Source organism: Salvia splendens, chromosome 15, assembly GCF_004379255.2.
Source record: "Salvia splendens isolate huo1 chromosome 15, SspV2, whole genome shotgun sequence".
NCBI classification, from domain to species: Eukaryota; Viridiplantae; Streptophyta; class Magnoliopsida; order Lamiales; family Lamiaceae; genus Salvia; species Salvia splendens.
The window spans coordinates 3,706,183-3,721,694 of NC_056046.1; the positions used below are offsets into that span (position 1 = coordinate 3,706,183).

The 15,512-nt window shown below is 36.4% G+C and overlaps 1 protein-coding gene across 2 annotated transcripts; it reads right to left on the reverse strand.

The window, feature by feature from the left end:
• Positions 1 to 1,645: 1,645 nt before the first annotated feature.
• LOC121769179 (protein NRT1/ PTR FAMILY 5.8-like) lies at positions 1,646 to 4,255 on the reverse strand. Of its 2 annotated transcripts, none has more exons than XM_042165900.1 (4): positions 4,059 to 4,255; positions 3,744 to 3,961; positions 3,014 to 3,534; positions 1,646 to 2,519 (listed from the first exon to the last, which is right to left on the reverse strand). In XM_042165900.1, exons 1-4 carry the CDS (start codon positions 4,111 to 4,113, stop codon positions 1,721 to 1,723), a joined length of 1,593 nt encoding a protein of 530 aa, XP_042021834.1. In that variant the 5' UTR covers positions 4,114 to 4,255; the 3' UTR covers positions 1,646 to 1,720. The 2 variants fall into 2 exon arrangements, with proteins under 2 accessions (XP_042021834.1, XP_042021833.1); XM_042165899.1 differs by having other exon boundaries at positions 4,044 to 4,250.
• Between the last annotated feature and the right edge of the window lie 11,257 nt (positions 4,256 to 15,512).

Genomic DNA, 15,512 nt, shown 5'->3' on the forward strand with positions numbered 1-15,512 from the left:
CATGGGCTTGTGCGCATTTAAGACCAGCCCAATAAACCATAACAAATTACAGTACTGTCTTTTTATGTTTAATTTTTTAGGGGATGCAGATTGATAATGGAGTATTTACATTTGCTTTTGATGCATATTGTGTGACTTGGTTACAAATTTTTAATCAAGTATGAGATGCCACACTTTATATAATCTACTCCATATTCTAAAATGGATGGAGTATTATGTAACTTCACATAATACTATTAGAAAACTCCCGACACTGAAGGCCCAATAGCAGTATTATTGGCAAAATATGGGCCCATCCAGCATGGGCTTACACGTACGACTTACGGCTTTTTGGTATCATCTTATCTAATCGACGTTATTTATTTTATAAAAAATTGTAGAATTTGGGTGTGTATAAACTACATTTTGAGTATATACTTAATACTTTCACTTTACATGGGTTATCTTTATACTAATCAGATCCTTGATGTTTCATTTATAAAATTTAACTTTCATATTTCAATTCACACTAAGATTGCGTAACTTGGTGTAGGTATCTAACAAAAATAAAATTAAAAGAATATAAGTACAATTTGAATATATAAGAATATTGTTTTTAAGATAATAAATACGATATAGTAAGTACTATATAACAATTAAAACACACTTCACCGTCGTAAGGTTGAGACAATACACTACCGTCCAAGGTAGAAAAAGTACTACCTACTACAAGTCTACAATGCATAATAAGTAGAGTTGAACCAAAATATATATCAAATCCAAATTAATAAAATAAATGTCTTCTTGAACATAAATGAAAGTGCTTGGAGTTATTGTGTTGAAAATTATTGTAATAGGTAGCAAAGTATTTATTATTTGATTAAAGTTCAAAATTGGTCTTTGAACATATGTCCATTTTATGATTTTGGTCATATGCTTTATCTTTTGAATTTTTGCATCTTGAACATTTCAACTCAGATCACAATTGGTCATATACTAACAATTTCATTAATTTTTAAATGGTTTTAACCCGATTTTTAAACTGTTTTAACCCGAATGAGACTGTTAAAACCATCAAAATCGGGTTAAAACCGTTTAAAAATTGATGGAATTGTTAGTGTAGGACCAATTGTGATCCGAGTTGAAATGTTCAGGATGTAAAAATTCAAAAGATAAAGTATATGACCAAAATCGTAAAACGGGCATATGTTCAGTACTAGTTTTGACCGTTATTCTTATTTTTATGTTTTCAACTGGATGTGGCAAAGGATAGAGTTTAAAACCTACTCTTCTATTCCATTAATAGAAAGTCGCCAAAGTCGCCAATAATAGCATTTTGTATTTCCAATATAACAAAAGACTATTTAATATCACCCTAAAAAGGAGTAATTTTTTGTCATGAATAATAAATTCATTTTTATCTATTTAAAGTTTCTTTCACTTTTTGGGCGGGTCTTAAGTTTCATTAACAATATAAATTGCTATGCATAAAATATCACAACTTTGAATACCAAAATGGCAAATTGATCTTTTATTTTTCATTTTCATTCGGTAAGATTGGATCATCCATGACATATTTAGGGGTGTATCATTCGTTACAAGGGGTGCAGCTGAACCAATACTCTCTTAAGTCTAAGCCATATTTAATCATTTGAATCAAATCAAGTAGGTAAGGATAATTTACAATGTAAAATTTATTCCTAAGCTGAAATGATTGTCAAATCCAAGTCCATGAATCCTACTACCTCTTAAAAAACTTACAAAACACAAGAAAAGCTAGCAAACTAAAAGCACTCCAAAAAGCCAAAAACCAATAGTACTTATCAAGCCTAGCTTGAGCCATATCATCAGAAAACCAACTCCCCTGCCCTCCCCCGCCACTCGTCACCTGCTCGATCACCGATATTAAAATCGCACTCACGAAGCTCCCAACCCCGAACACGCTCGTGTACAACGCTATCCCCATCGTCCTCATACTCGTAGGCACCTCTGAGTAAAAATACTCTTGCATTCCCACCACCGTGAATATATCCGATATTCCTAGAAGAATGTACTGCGGAAGCAGCCAGAATATACTCAACGCCACCTCCTCACACGAGTCTTGGCATATACGCAGCCGCCACCTCTCTGTCAGGGCTGCTATCACCATCGCCACCACGGACAGGAACATCCCGATCCCCATCCTCTCCATCACGGAGATGCCCTTCTCGCTGCGCCTCAGGCTCTGGACCAACGGGATGAAGAGCTTGTTGTACCATGGCATGAGGATGATGATGGAGATGGTGATCGAGCTTTGTAGCGCGGCTGGAGGGATCTTGAAGCTTTTTCCTATGTTCCTCCTCAGGGTCATGCCTTGCTTGGTGAAGAACGTTGCGGGTTGTTGGAAGATCACCGCGAACATCAGTAGCATTGTCCACACCGGAAGCAGGCGCAGGACAACCTTTGCAGCCTCTAGAGCCTTCAGAGGCTCGTCGCTTGCCTGTTGTCGCGTGCTCCCGGTTTCTTCATCTTGGCTGCACAGCCCTGCTTTCTCCTCAAGCCTGCATCCACAATCCAAAATTCATTGTCAAGAATTTGTCACAAATATGTACTATCAAAATGTTCAATTACATGACTCATTATATATCATCTTTATAAATTTGGTGACAAAAATGTGCATCATTCCATTTTAACTAACTCCAACTCAATTATGTAACATAAAATCAAGAATTTGTGACACAGATGTGCATCAAACATTCAAACAAGATTCGTCCCACTAAACTATACTAATTTCAAGAACTTTCCAACATAACTATGCATCAAACATTCAAACAAGATTCATTCCCACTAAACTATACTAACATAATTTCAAGAACTTGCCAACAAAAATCTGCATCAAATGCTCAAACAAGATTCTTCTCCAACTCAACTATGCAACACAAGCTCAAGAATTTGTGACAGAGATATGCATCATATGCTCAAAATTAGTAGTACTACTAAACTAGACAACATAAAGAGTGACAAAAAACAGCATTAAATGTTCAAAAACACTCACTCAAGCTCAGCCACCTCATACTCATTCCTCAAGGAGCCACTCCCGCCACAGATCAGCTTCGACACGCCTGCTTTAACAGCCCGGACAGCGACCTCAAACACGCTCACATCCCCAATCCTGCTCTGCTTCTGCACATAAAACCGTGCGCCACACAGAAACATGACAATGGACACGATCATCGACAGCGCTGGGATGGCGAACCCCAACCCCCACCCGTACGTGTCCTGAATATACGACATCACCGACACACCCAACAGGCTGCCACAGCAGACCCCAAAGTACCACCACTGGAAGAACCAGCTCTTCCCGCCCGACCCCTTCCCCTCCTCCGCGGCCGTAACAGGCAGAGCCTCGTACGTCGCCTCCAGTTGCTCGGCCCCGAACGCCTGCAGTGAAGGGTTGTACCCTCCCTGCCCCACTGAGATGAGATACAGAGACAAGCATAGAGATGAAACTGAATGCACCTTGTTTGAATGTGCCCAAGGCCATGTCACTGCTGTTGATGTCAATGCTAATAGCCCCTGCATATTATATTACACAAAGGCAAAGGCGTGTTAGGATCGTCGACTGCACATTCAATTTGATATCCAATTGACTATTGAGGATGTAATTTATTGACACACAGTGAAATCACACATACAATAAAGTGGAAGGATGACTAGGGATGCATGTGTAATCTCCACTAAGTGAACATGAATTGTGGAAAAATAAAGCGAACAAAGGAACCCACGGCGGCGTAGAGGACGGAGGAGGCCAGAATGGTGGAGTATTTATCGCAATACGAATCGGCGAGCATCGAGACGATCAAGGGGAGCATGGAGGTGAATCCGACCCAGCTGTTGACGAATTTTGCGGCGGAAGAATTCTTCATCTCAATTACATCGGTGAGATACGTGACCAGATTCGAGGCCACCCCTTTGAATGCGAATCTCTCCATTCCAGATATAACTGCAACTTTCCAAATTTGAATTATTATTTTTCACGAGAGGGAGAGGGAGAGAGAGGGGTGTGTGTGTGTGTGCTTGCTTACTGATGAGAAGAATACAAGGCTTATTGAGTCCGCCTCCGCCGCCGTCCATTGATGTGTGAGGTTCAGGCATGATGAGAGAGAAATGAAACAAACATGAAGATGATAGGAACAAGAGGGAGAAGGAGATGGAGACAAGGTGAATGACACAAAAGATTCTAACACCAACTTTGAGCTCTCTCTCTCTCTCTGTTGATGTGTGTGATGTATATATATTTGTAGATAAGTGGATTTTCTCTAAAATCATGAACTCACATACTGGACAAGAGATGCTAACAAACAACCCACTTTATTCTCTCTACGGTTACGATCTTAATCAGGATATAATTTTGAAGTTTTTTTTATTACAATTTCAAAATTTAGATACAAAAAATGTAGTTTTATAAATATGACAGTATAAAATATTGTGTCGGAAGTAAAGGTGGATTTTAATCAGAGATAGGGATTAGAGAGAGTAATTTTAATCAGAGATAGGAATTTTAATATGAGACAGTAGAATGTTAGGCCTATTTACTATTTATGGTAAAAAATGTAATTTTTATTATGAGATGAATCAAAATATCAAAGTGTGACTGTTATTGTTGAATGACTGGAGTAGTATTTTTTAATATATGTAATTTAGTAATAAGGTAGAAAATATTGTTTGGAATGGGGATTTGGTCAGCAGGAATTATTTGTTTTTTTAGTGGAACACTGGATAATGCACTCACTGAGATATATCAATATTAGTATATGCTAAAATAGTAGACTTTGCGACGTGGCATAGGTCTTGCATGTAAATTCGAATATATCACGTGAGAGGGGTTCAAATATTAATTTTTAATTAGCTTTTTTTCGAAGACATTGAGTGAATTCATCACCTTGTTACATAAATTTTAGGTCAGTAATCCGAAATTCAAACTATGAAATACGATCTGATCTGAAAAATTCAAAATTATATAAAAATATATAAAACTACGAAAATCCAATATTAAAAATCTGAAAGTTTGAAAATTCAACTAAAATCTGATAATCTAATATACCAAATAATACTACTATTATAATTGTTCTAATACAAAGATTTTATATCTCTTATGAATATCATTATACTCCTATTTTATTATTATTATTATATATATATATATATATATATATATATATATATATATATATATATATATAATATGGGTTTTGATCCATGCAAAATCATTCTTAATACAAAAATGCAGAACCAAGCATACAAAAGTCATTTTTAGGTCATTGTAAGCTTATTTTTACGTCATTTTAGTAAGGATGACATGAAATGATTTTAACATGACCTCAAACCCAAAGTTTATATATATATATATATATATAGGAAAATGATCAATACAAAACTTGATCTCAATACAAAATCCAGACCAAATCATGACCATGAGATTTGACAATCCAATGGTCAACAAAAACACGGAGGGTCATTGTAAAGCAGTTTTAGGTCATATTATAAACTTTGAGTTTGAGGTCATGTTAAGATCATTTCATGTCATCCTTACTATAATGACGTAAAAATAAGCTTACAATGACCTAAAAATGACTTTTGTATGCTTGGTTCTGCATTTTTGTATTAAGAATGGTTTTGCATGGATCAAAACCCTATATATATATATATAATAACATATATATATATATATATATATATATATATATATATATATATATATATAATAACATATTTAAATATATTTCGAATTTCAATACTTTCGGATTTTAACATGGTTAATTATAACATATTTTGACAAAAATATACAATATGGGTACAAAGTTGTTTTTTTTTAAACATTGGAATATTATTAGTAATTTGCTAAACGTGAGTATTTTCCAATAAAAAATTTAAGGTTGCGATTTTGAACTGTAACAAACTTCTCTAGTTTTTCCATTTTTATTCACAAGAAAATCCGCCGTCCAACTTAACTTCGTTGATAAATAATTGTCCAAACAACACAAGATCCTTAATTTATTTTTTAAGTTTGTATATACCTTTATATAGATATAGTATGTAGACTCATTTGAACTTTTCCATGTATATGTATGTACGTACGTACGTACCATGAATTGAAAAGATGTGGTGAAGATGTCGACATAGTGCTAAAATTGCTTGTTTAAGTAGTAACAAAATCGTGATGAATCGAAATTATTAACTCCTTCCCTAAAAAAGAAAACTTGCGTCATTGTACGTTTTAAACACAAATCGGGAAAAATCTTGAATAATTTATTAAGGAAAGTGGATTAATACGTCATAATCCTCTGAGTGGAAAAAGGAAAAAAAATAACTGCTTTCAATAATAAAATGGTGTGGATTCTAACATGTGGCTGCTCACGCTGATTGCGTGCATGCAAACTATAGTCACACTTAAACCACGTTTATTTACCAAATGTATTAAATTAAATACATACACTCATCATATTACGTGGACTACAAAATTAAATTTATATGGTTATCATATTACGTGGACTACCACTTAATTCGCATTATTCCGGTGGATATATTGTGTTATGGGATCAAAATTGAGGAAGAAATTAAAATAAAAAGTGCCTAAGTTTGGGAAATATGCCGATTTTCGTGAAATTTAGTTCGATAATAGGAGTATTTTTTAGGTAGAGAACAACGGGTTAGAGATGAACACAGACAAAAAAATTGGTAGGGCTGTATCTTGTAAAATTAGTAATTGATAGTAATATGAGTATTTTTTTAAGTGATTTAAATTATTTATAGACTTTAACATAATAATTTATATAAATTTTGAATAAATTTAATTGATTTATTAAAAATTTGGGAAAATAGATTTAATAGGAGTTTTGGCCCCTTGATACATATACATGTGTCCTACCAATTATGGTAGCATCCAATTGTTTTGCCTCAATAACGAGATTTCTAAAACACAAACTCTTTTAATAAAGTTATAAGCAAAATGTGACCAAAAATCAGTTAAAAAGTTATCTAACAGATTTTGGTGTTTTCTTATTTAGATGAAGTTTTAGTCTGGAAAATGAACTTTATGTACTGTCACTCTAATCTACTCCTACTAATCATAACTTCAGGGAGAAATTTACTTGTTTTCTGAATTCGAAAACAACTACCAAAAAGTTTGTACGTAACCACACATTAAAAGTATGCATGCTAATTAAAAGTAAATCTATTTATATTAATTATACAAATGGTATAACGCATAGACTAACCCTTAAAAATACGGAGTATATAATAATAAGAAAACAAAATCAATCTTATTCTATAGGATATGTGCGAATTATATGGATTTTGATGTGAATACTCATTACCTAATAGTTGTTCTGACACATATTTTATGTTGAAATAATGATGTGATAAGGTGAAATATCAAACATCGCCAGATTCCTGAACAATTTTGGAGGAAGTGAAAAATTAATTAATAAAGATGGGGCTTTATTATATTCCCTAATACGTGTTCCACTTTAACCTAACATGAATTTTAAAAAATATAAAGGAAAGTAGATTAAAAAAGTTAGTGTTATATGTGTATCTTATTTTACATATGAATGTTTAAATAAAATTAGATTAATAATTGAAATGTAAGGTCCATTACAAAAAATACTAATAATAAAACTGAAGTGAGACAATTAATAAGTAACATACCAAAATGAAAAATTGACATATACGGGTGACGGAGGGAGTACTTTAAAAAGATAAAAAGAAAATTCATAAAGTAATTTTAAAAGTTCTCAAGTGAACATTAAGTGTGTTGTCTTCTTATTCCAAAATTATTATCTTGATAAACTTTATAGTTCGGGCAGAATATATATTCAATAGTAGTCGAAGTAGGCCATGATTCCCTTCTTAATTAACGACGTTGGACGTTTATATATAACAACCTTCAATATCTATAACTTATTATACTCCAGGATAAACAAAATTACATGCAAATCAAGGGTTTAATTTATATGTTGATTTTTACTTCTATATTTTTAAAGTTAAAGTAATTTGGATATAATTTGGGAGTTGTATAAAAGGCACAATATGAAAACGAAAAATGTTAACATGGGCTTTACATATCATCAGTATGAAAATGATTTTTCAAGTTATAATTTCCAATTATATGTTTGATCACTTAATGCATCAAAAGTTTACTAATGTATGTGCAATATGGAGTAGTATTATAATACTAGTAGAAGACATCATAAATGTATATAATGCATATCAATACATGATATAGAAATAGAATACTAGTATAATAATACTCCATAGTAGTATATGAAATACATTTATCCTTAGTATGGCGTGCATGTTTGGTGCTCTAGTATTAATTTGAACAATTCTTACTAGGACTACCAAACATGAACACAACTAATAAATCGAACCAATTTTTTTTAATAAACGTAACATATTACTACTATAAATCACCTAAAAATATTTCGAACATATCTACCATCGGAAGAAGTCTCAAACAACAAACAACTCTCGACAACAAAAGGCCACAACACCAAAGCAAAAAATGCCACTCACATAAAAAAGTGAATACATGGAAAACATTATATTGCTTGATTTCGACACTATATTCCTCAGTACCAATCTATTGTCTTAGTAGGACATCACTAAATTCACATTCTAATCTATTCGAACATATTCTTGCTCTGAATTCTTGATTCACCCGCCACGTGGGCTCGACCATTTACATTCTTAAATATTTAATCTCACGAAAATAATCCCTCTTCAAATTGTATGTATGTTTAATGTTCTTTAAAATCCATACAATACGAGTACTAATTTATATGCAATTTATTCTCCATGTGGAGTAATATTTAATAAAAATATTTTGAAAGGGAATGGCTTTAATACAATAATTTATCAAGAAACTATGAACACATAAAAAGTAAGTATATTTGACACGCCAATTCAGTAAATATGACATAGAATTTCACTGTATAAGATTCGTGAATATGAATAAAAGATAGATGTTAGAATGCCAGCAAAAGAGGGAGAAAGAGATAGTCCTCTAAAAAAAGGCCACGTATTATTTCACAATCCAAAGTTTGATGCCTACTCGTGCATACCCGTTTTCTTCCTATTCGTCATACCCCTGCTCCCCGTTTTCTTGATTCAAGTTGAATGGTAGGAACTACCTGTTGTGAGCACGATTGATCAAAGTGAAGATTGGAGGCACGGGCGCCTACTCGTACATCAGGAATAATCCCCCAGAACCGGGGAGCAGGGGGTATGACGAGTAGGAAGAAAACGACCTCGTGGTGTTCTCGTGGATTGTCGACAACATTGAAAACGACATCATCGCAGACTTCGCCCATCACCAGACGTCGAAAGCCCTGTGGGAAAACCTCGCGGTGACGTTCGAGAGTAAAGCAGATCGGTACCTCATCTATAACCTGGAAGAGAAGGCGATTAACACCAAACAAGGCAACATGGACCTAGAAACATACTACAGAAAGATTCACGGATTGTGGATCAATATAGATCGAAGTCAGAAACAACCAATTAGCTGTTGTGATAAGGGGATCGACCAATTCCGGACATTCTCAAATTCCAAAAGGCTCATCAAGTTCCTGACCAAATTGAATCAGGAATACGACTCAATCCGAAGTGAGATTCTGAAGAAAGAACCGACGCCATCAGTGGAGGCAGCGTATGGATGGGTGAAGACGGAGGTGGCTCGACGTCGAATCATGCCACTAGCGTCGTCCTCACCCACCGACGAAGCCAACGGCAGTGCCGAATCATCATTTGGCGGGGAAATCGGACAAGGCTTCGCCACTCAAACCCAACGACCTCCACACCGGAACGGCCCGCCACCAGCCGACCGGGAAACAAGCCAGGCACGTCGAAATTGTGGTGCTCCCATTGTGGGAAACAGAAACACACTTGGGAGACCTGCTTCAAACGGGTCGGATACCCAGATTGGTGGGAGGAACGACAGAAGGCGAGAGCTTCTCAAGCCCAGACGAAAGTAGCCATATGCGTGAACGGAGAAGGGGTTCCGAGGCAAATTGAGGTCGGAAACCATGGGGAATCAACCGGAGTTGGAATGGGGGTGCGTCAGGAGCTTCCACCGGCCGGCGGCAACGTGAGGGGCGCTGGGAATTTCGCTGAGTGGACGGAAGTCGGAGGCGGCGCGGTTAAAGGAGGTAAAGGATTTGGATTAAATCCAAACCCTAAATCGAATTTTTTGACTTATAATTTTCCCCCACAGAAGTATGTGAAATTTAAAAAGGGACACCATCCACTTATACATGAATCCCCAAATTTCCAAAAAATTCGAAAAGAACCCCCATCTGTCCAGAAATCCGAAAAATACCCTAATTTTGTGTCATAAAATGTTTTTGCACCCTTACGAGAAATTTCCGCTGCATTTCATGTTTATGATATCCCTGATAAAAATTCGAAAGGCTGGATATTTGATTATGGGGCAACTGATACCATGACTCCGGATAAAAATGATTTTCTTGATTATAGTGAAGACGCTGGTAGATCATATATTAGAACTGCAAATGGGGAATTGATTACTGTTGTGGGATATGGCACTATTGAAATATTACCTACACTCCGGCTTAAGAACTGTCTTTATGTTCCTACTTTGTCTCAAAGATTGATGTCTATAAGTCATGTGACAAAGGAGTTAAATTGCACGCTTCTAATGCATTCCGACTTTTGTATTCTGCTGGATATTCAGATGAGGAGGATTCTTGGGCGTGGCACTGAGAAGCAAGGGCTCTACTACGTGGACGAGATAGCTCAACATGGAAGTGCGATGCTGGCTCACGGATCCACGAAATAGGAAACTTGGCTCTGGCACCGAAGACTAGGACACCCCTCTCCTCGTTACTTTAAATTGCTTTATCCGAACCTTTCTATTCCTTCTGATTTTTCTTGCGAGACTTGTGTTATGGCCAAGAGCCACATACAGATTTTAAACCCACGAACACTCGTATACAATATACGTTTTCTTTAGTACACTCTGATGTTTGGGGCCCTGCGCCTTTTATTGGTGGAAATGGCTTTCGATATTTTGTGATCATTGTGGATGACTGTACTAGGATGACGTGGATTTATTTTTTGAAATACAGGTCGGAAGTCTTTGATAGATTTGCATCTGTTTTTAAACTATTCCAGACACAATTTCATACCACCATCAAAACCCCTAGGTCGGATAATGGGAGGGAAATTGTTAACAGTACTATGACCCAACTTTGTAAAGATAATGGAGTGATTCTTCAAACTTCTTATGCCTATACACCTGAACAAAATGAGGTAGCAGAAAGAAAAATAGGGTGATTCTAGAGATGACCCGAGCTCTTATGATCGAATCCAAAGTTCCCAAACATTTTTGGCCCGAAGCCGTCGCTACATCCATCTATCTCATCAATCGTCTTCCAACCAAAATCCTGAACATGAAAACCCCTCTCGATATCCTATCCAAACAAGCCCAAATTCCCGAATACCTTAGCCTACCTCCCAAAGTCTTTGGTTGTACCGTTTACACCCATATACCTAAACATGAAAGAACGAAACTCTCCCCTTGTGCAATCAAATGTGTTTTTGTGGGGTATGGGGTGAACCAAAACGGGTACAGATGCTTTGATCCCAACACCAAAAAAATCACTACCACTATGAACTGTAATTTTTTGGAAACCGAATTCTTCTACCACACCCACCTTAGTAGTCAGGGGGAGAGTGATCCAGGTAGTTCCACGGACTATCTAAGTTGGGTCGTGCCAGTTCCAAGCTCCTCGATTGAGGAACCAACAGATCCAGTTGTCACTTCCGCCGAACAGGTCTCACCACAAGAGCCATATCTCCCAAGTCCTTGTAATCCTTCTCCGACGATATCCGAGGTAATCTCTGAACCGAGTATAGTTGAGATTCCAGTTATCACTGACCCCGATGAAACAGAACCTCGAGACAATACAGTTGATGGAGACACAAGGAGATATGTGCTCCCTTATCGGAGTACAAGGGGAATTCCGCCAAAGAGATACTCCCAAGAGAAGATTGGGAAGAAGAGTCGTTATGCAGTAGCGAACTTTGTGCACGGAAATCTGACCAAAATGGCTCGAGCTTTTGAGGCTGCGTTGTATGAAGATGAAGAAATTCCACAGTCAGCCGAAGAGGCAATGAAACATAAAAAATGGAGGGAAATAATGTTCGTTGAGATGAAGGCATTGATGAAAAACAATACATGGGTACGGAGCAAGTTACCCGAAGGGGTGAAGACAGTCGGCTGTAAATGGGTGTTCACGATAAAAAAAAAAGACCGGATGGTATGATAGACAGGTACAAGGCTCGTCTCGTGGCGAAAGGATACACCCAGACTTATGGTGTAGATTATGATGAGACTTTCTCACCAGTGGTAAAAATCAACACCGTCAGGGTACTATTCTCAGTCGCCGCTAATAAGGAATGACCACTTCATCAGTTTGATGTGACCAATGCATTCCTACACGGAGAGTTGCCAAAACCAGTGTACATGGAGCCTCCACCAGGATTCTCTGGAGACTTCTTAGATGGGGAAGTATGCAAACTCAAGAAGACATTGTATGGGCTAAAACAATCCCCAAGGGCATGGTTTGGATGGTTTACGGAAGTGATGAAGAAGTACGACTACAAGCAGAGTAACTCGGACCATACGTTATTCATCAAGAAAAAGGGCGGCAAGATAACGTGTTTAATTATATACGTGGACGACATGATCATTACCGGAGATGATGAGGAGGAGATAGCCGAACTAAGGAAGAATCTGTTTCATGAATTTGAGATGAAGGATCTCGGTCTTCTCAAGTATTTCTTGGGAATTGAAGTGCTAAGGTCAAAAAGGGGGATTTTCATAAATCAGAAGAAGTATATTCTTGATCTATTGGCAGAAGTTGGGATGATCGACTGCAAACCCGTGGACACCCCGATGGTGCAAAATCATGGACTACAGATAAGGGAAGGGGCAAGGCAGACCGACAGGGGAAGATACCAGAGACTAGTCGGAAAGCTTATCTATCTATCCCACACAAGACCAGAGATTGCATACGCAGTACGAGTGGTGAGCCAATTCATGCATGCACCTCAAGAAGAACATTGGGAAGCCGTCTTGAGAATTGTCCGATACTTGAAGGGAACGACGGAACATGGGCTTATGTTTGAAAAACACGGACACATGGAAATACATGGCTTCACCGACGCTGACTGGGCAGGGAACCCAAGTGACAGAAAGTCAACTGCCGGGTATTTTACCTTTGTAGGAGGGAACCTTGTAACGTGGAGGAGCAAGAAGCAGAAGGTAGTGGCACTGTCTAACGCAGAGGCAGAGTTCAGAGGAATCAAAAGTGGACTGACAGAGATATTATGGTTGCGAAGATTGATGACGAAATTGGATCTCCGACTGGCCCTTCCGTGTAGATTGTTTTGTGACAACAAGGCAATCATTAGTATCTCCGAAAACCCGGTACAACATGATAGAACCAAACATGTGGAGGTGGATAGACACTTCATCAAGGAGAATATTGAAGCCGGGGTAGTAGAAATGCCTTTATGTCAAAATTGGGAGGATTATATGCAATTGATATGGGAATATATTGAGCCATATATAGCATAGTAATTATTGTAAATTAGGTTTATCAAAAATATGTAGAGATACCCTAGCCTATATAATATTGTAATCTATGTATTCACGGTACAATGAATGAGAAGATGATTTCTCCTATCGATTGTTAGAGTATCCACTATAGGGGCGGCGCGCCAGCCGCCTCATTCCCGCCACCGCCCCGCCGATCTATAGTGGCGAGGACTTCCGCCCCGAGGCGGACGGCATTTCCGGGGCCGAAGGGCCTCCGCCGAGAGTTGTGCGAGGACGCGCCGGCCTATAGGCGGCCAATATTTTTTTTTTGAAAATTCTATTATAAAATTTTATTTGTATTGTTTTTAAATGTTCGTTATAAAATTTTCCCGGTTCCATAATACAACGAATATTCGGTCCCAATTACCTCGTTTTCTAATTATTTACATTTTAATAATTTTTTATTATAATTGATTTAAAATAAACGAAAATAAAATTAAATGAAAAGTGGATACAAAATATTGGGGCTATTGGAAGTGTCCATCTTATAGCTGCGGACAACTTTTTTTATGGGTGCAGATAAATAAACTATGGTTGTGGACAAAAAAAGGGGCGGGGTTATTGGGCTGTCAGTATACTCTTAACGATACTTTATAATGTTTTTTCCTTTCATCCTTTTGTTGGTGGATTGGTGACAAGGAAATCACTCTTTTGATTGCTCCATTATTGAAAAAAAAAATCTTGTTTACGGAAACTATGAAGATGGTGCATGAATTAAATTAATATTTGTCATTGATATCGTTTTCAATTAATTTAAACTTTACTTTGGTATGTTGCAATATGTAATCTAGATAATGTAATCATGCAAATGCAAATGAAGACCTTATAACGAACAAGATTCGGAACTTTATAAAATATTATCCTGCATATTTTAGATCTTTCAGTTCCATACATCGTGTAATTAATTATTTAGTAACCAAAAGCATGGAGCTAATATAAAGGGATGGGGAAAAATATCGAAATATTGAAATACCGGCCTTATCGTATCGGAAAAATACCGAATTTTCGGTATACCGTGATTTTCGGTAGGGTATAATACCTTACTGAAATATTTCGGTAAGGTAAAGGTATGCATTTTTATATACTGCGGCATGCCGAAATTCGTACCGTAATTTAAGGTATATACCGTAAAATATGAATATAATAATATATAAAGTATTTTATATATTTTAAAATTATAAAATTTATTATGAAATATAATATAATATGAATAAAATATACTAGTATTTAATACCCCGTATATTATTTAAATTACTATAAAATATAAATAGTATTCTAAAAACTCAAATATTCAATTTCATTGATATTGAAAGTAAGGTATACCGCAAAAGTATGGTATACCGAACTTTGGTACGGCATACCGAAAATGAGGTACGATATCGGTATGAAAATTCTCCATACTGAAAATAAGGTATACCGAAGTTCGATATACCGAAAATTTTGGTAAGATAAAGGTATGATTTTTTCGCATACCGAATTTACGGTATGGTGGTTTCGGTAAGGTATGCCGTACCTAGGGGTACCTACCCACCCCTACTACTATATGCATAGTTTATGAACTTTTATTCATAATTATCTAATAATGAATTTTTTGTATATCTCATATAAAAACCAAAAAATTAATGTTATTGAATTAAATAATGTTACCTGTTCATACAGAAAATGATATTGTTTAATTGAAAAATATAAGCAATATTACACATCCAAATTTTATGGTTTTCTGGCCCATTTTCAAAGTTACGGAACGAACCACATTGACAAAACTTTATAGGAGTACTAGTTCTTATTGATAATTTGCTCAAAGTTTAAATAAAAAGTATAAAGATATGTAAAGTTTGCACGGCAAAGAGTTTTGTTGTTTTGAACTTCA

Coding starts and splice junctions, on each gene's coding strand:
- LOC121769179 (XM_042165899.1), bottom strand. CDS start 4,113: ATGCCTGAACCTCACACATCAATGGACGGCGGCGGAGGCGGACTCAAT. Junction 3,535..3,743: donor CCTCCGTCCTCTACGCCGCC/GTGGGTTCCTTT, acceptor TATAATATGCAG/GGGCTATTAGCATTGACATC. Junction 2,520..3,013: donor TATGAGGTGGCTGAGCTTGA/GTGAGTGTTTTT, acceptor TTGTGGATGCAG/GCTTGAGGAGAAAGCAGGGC.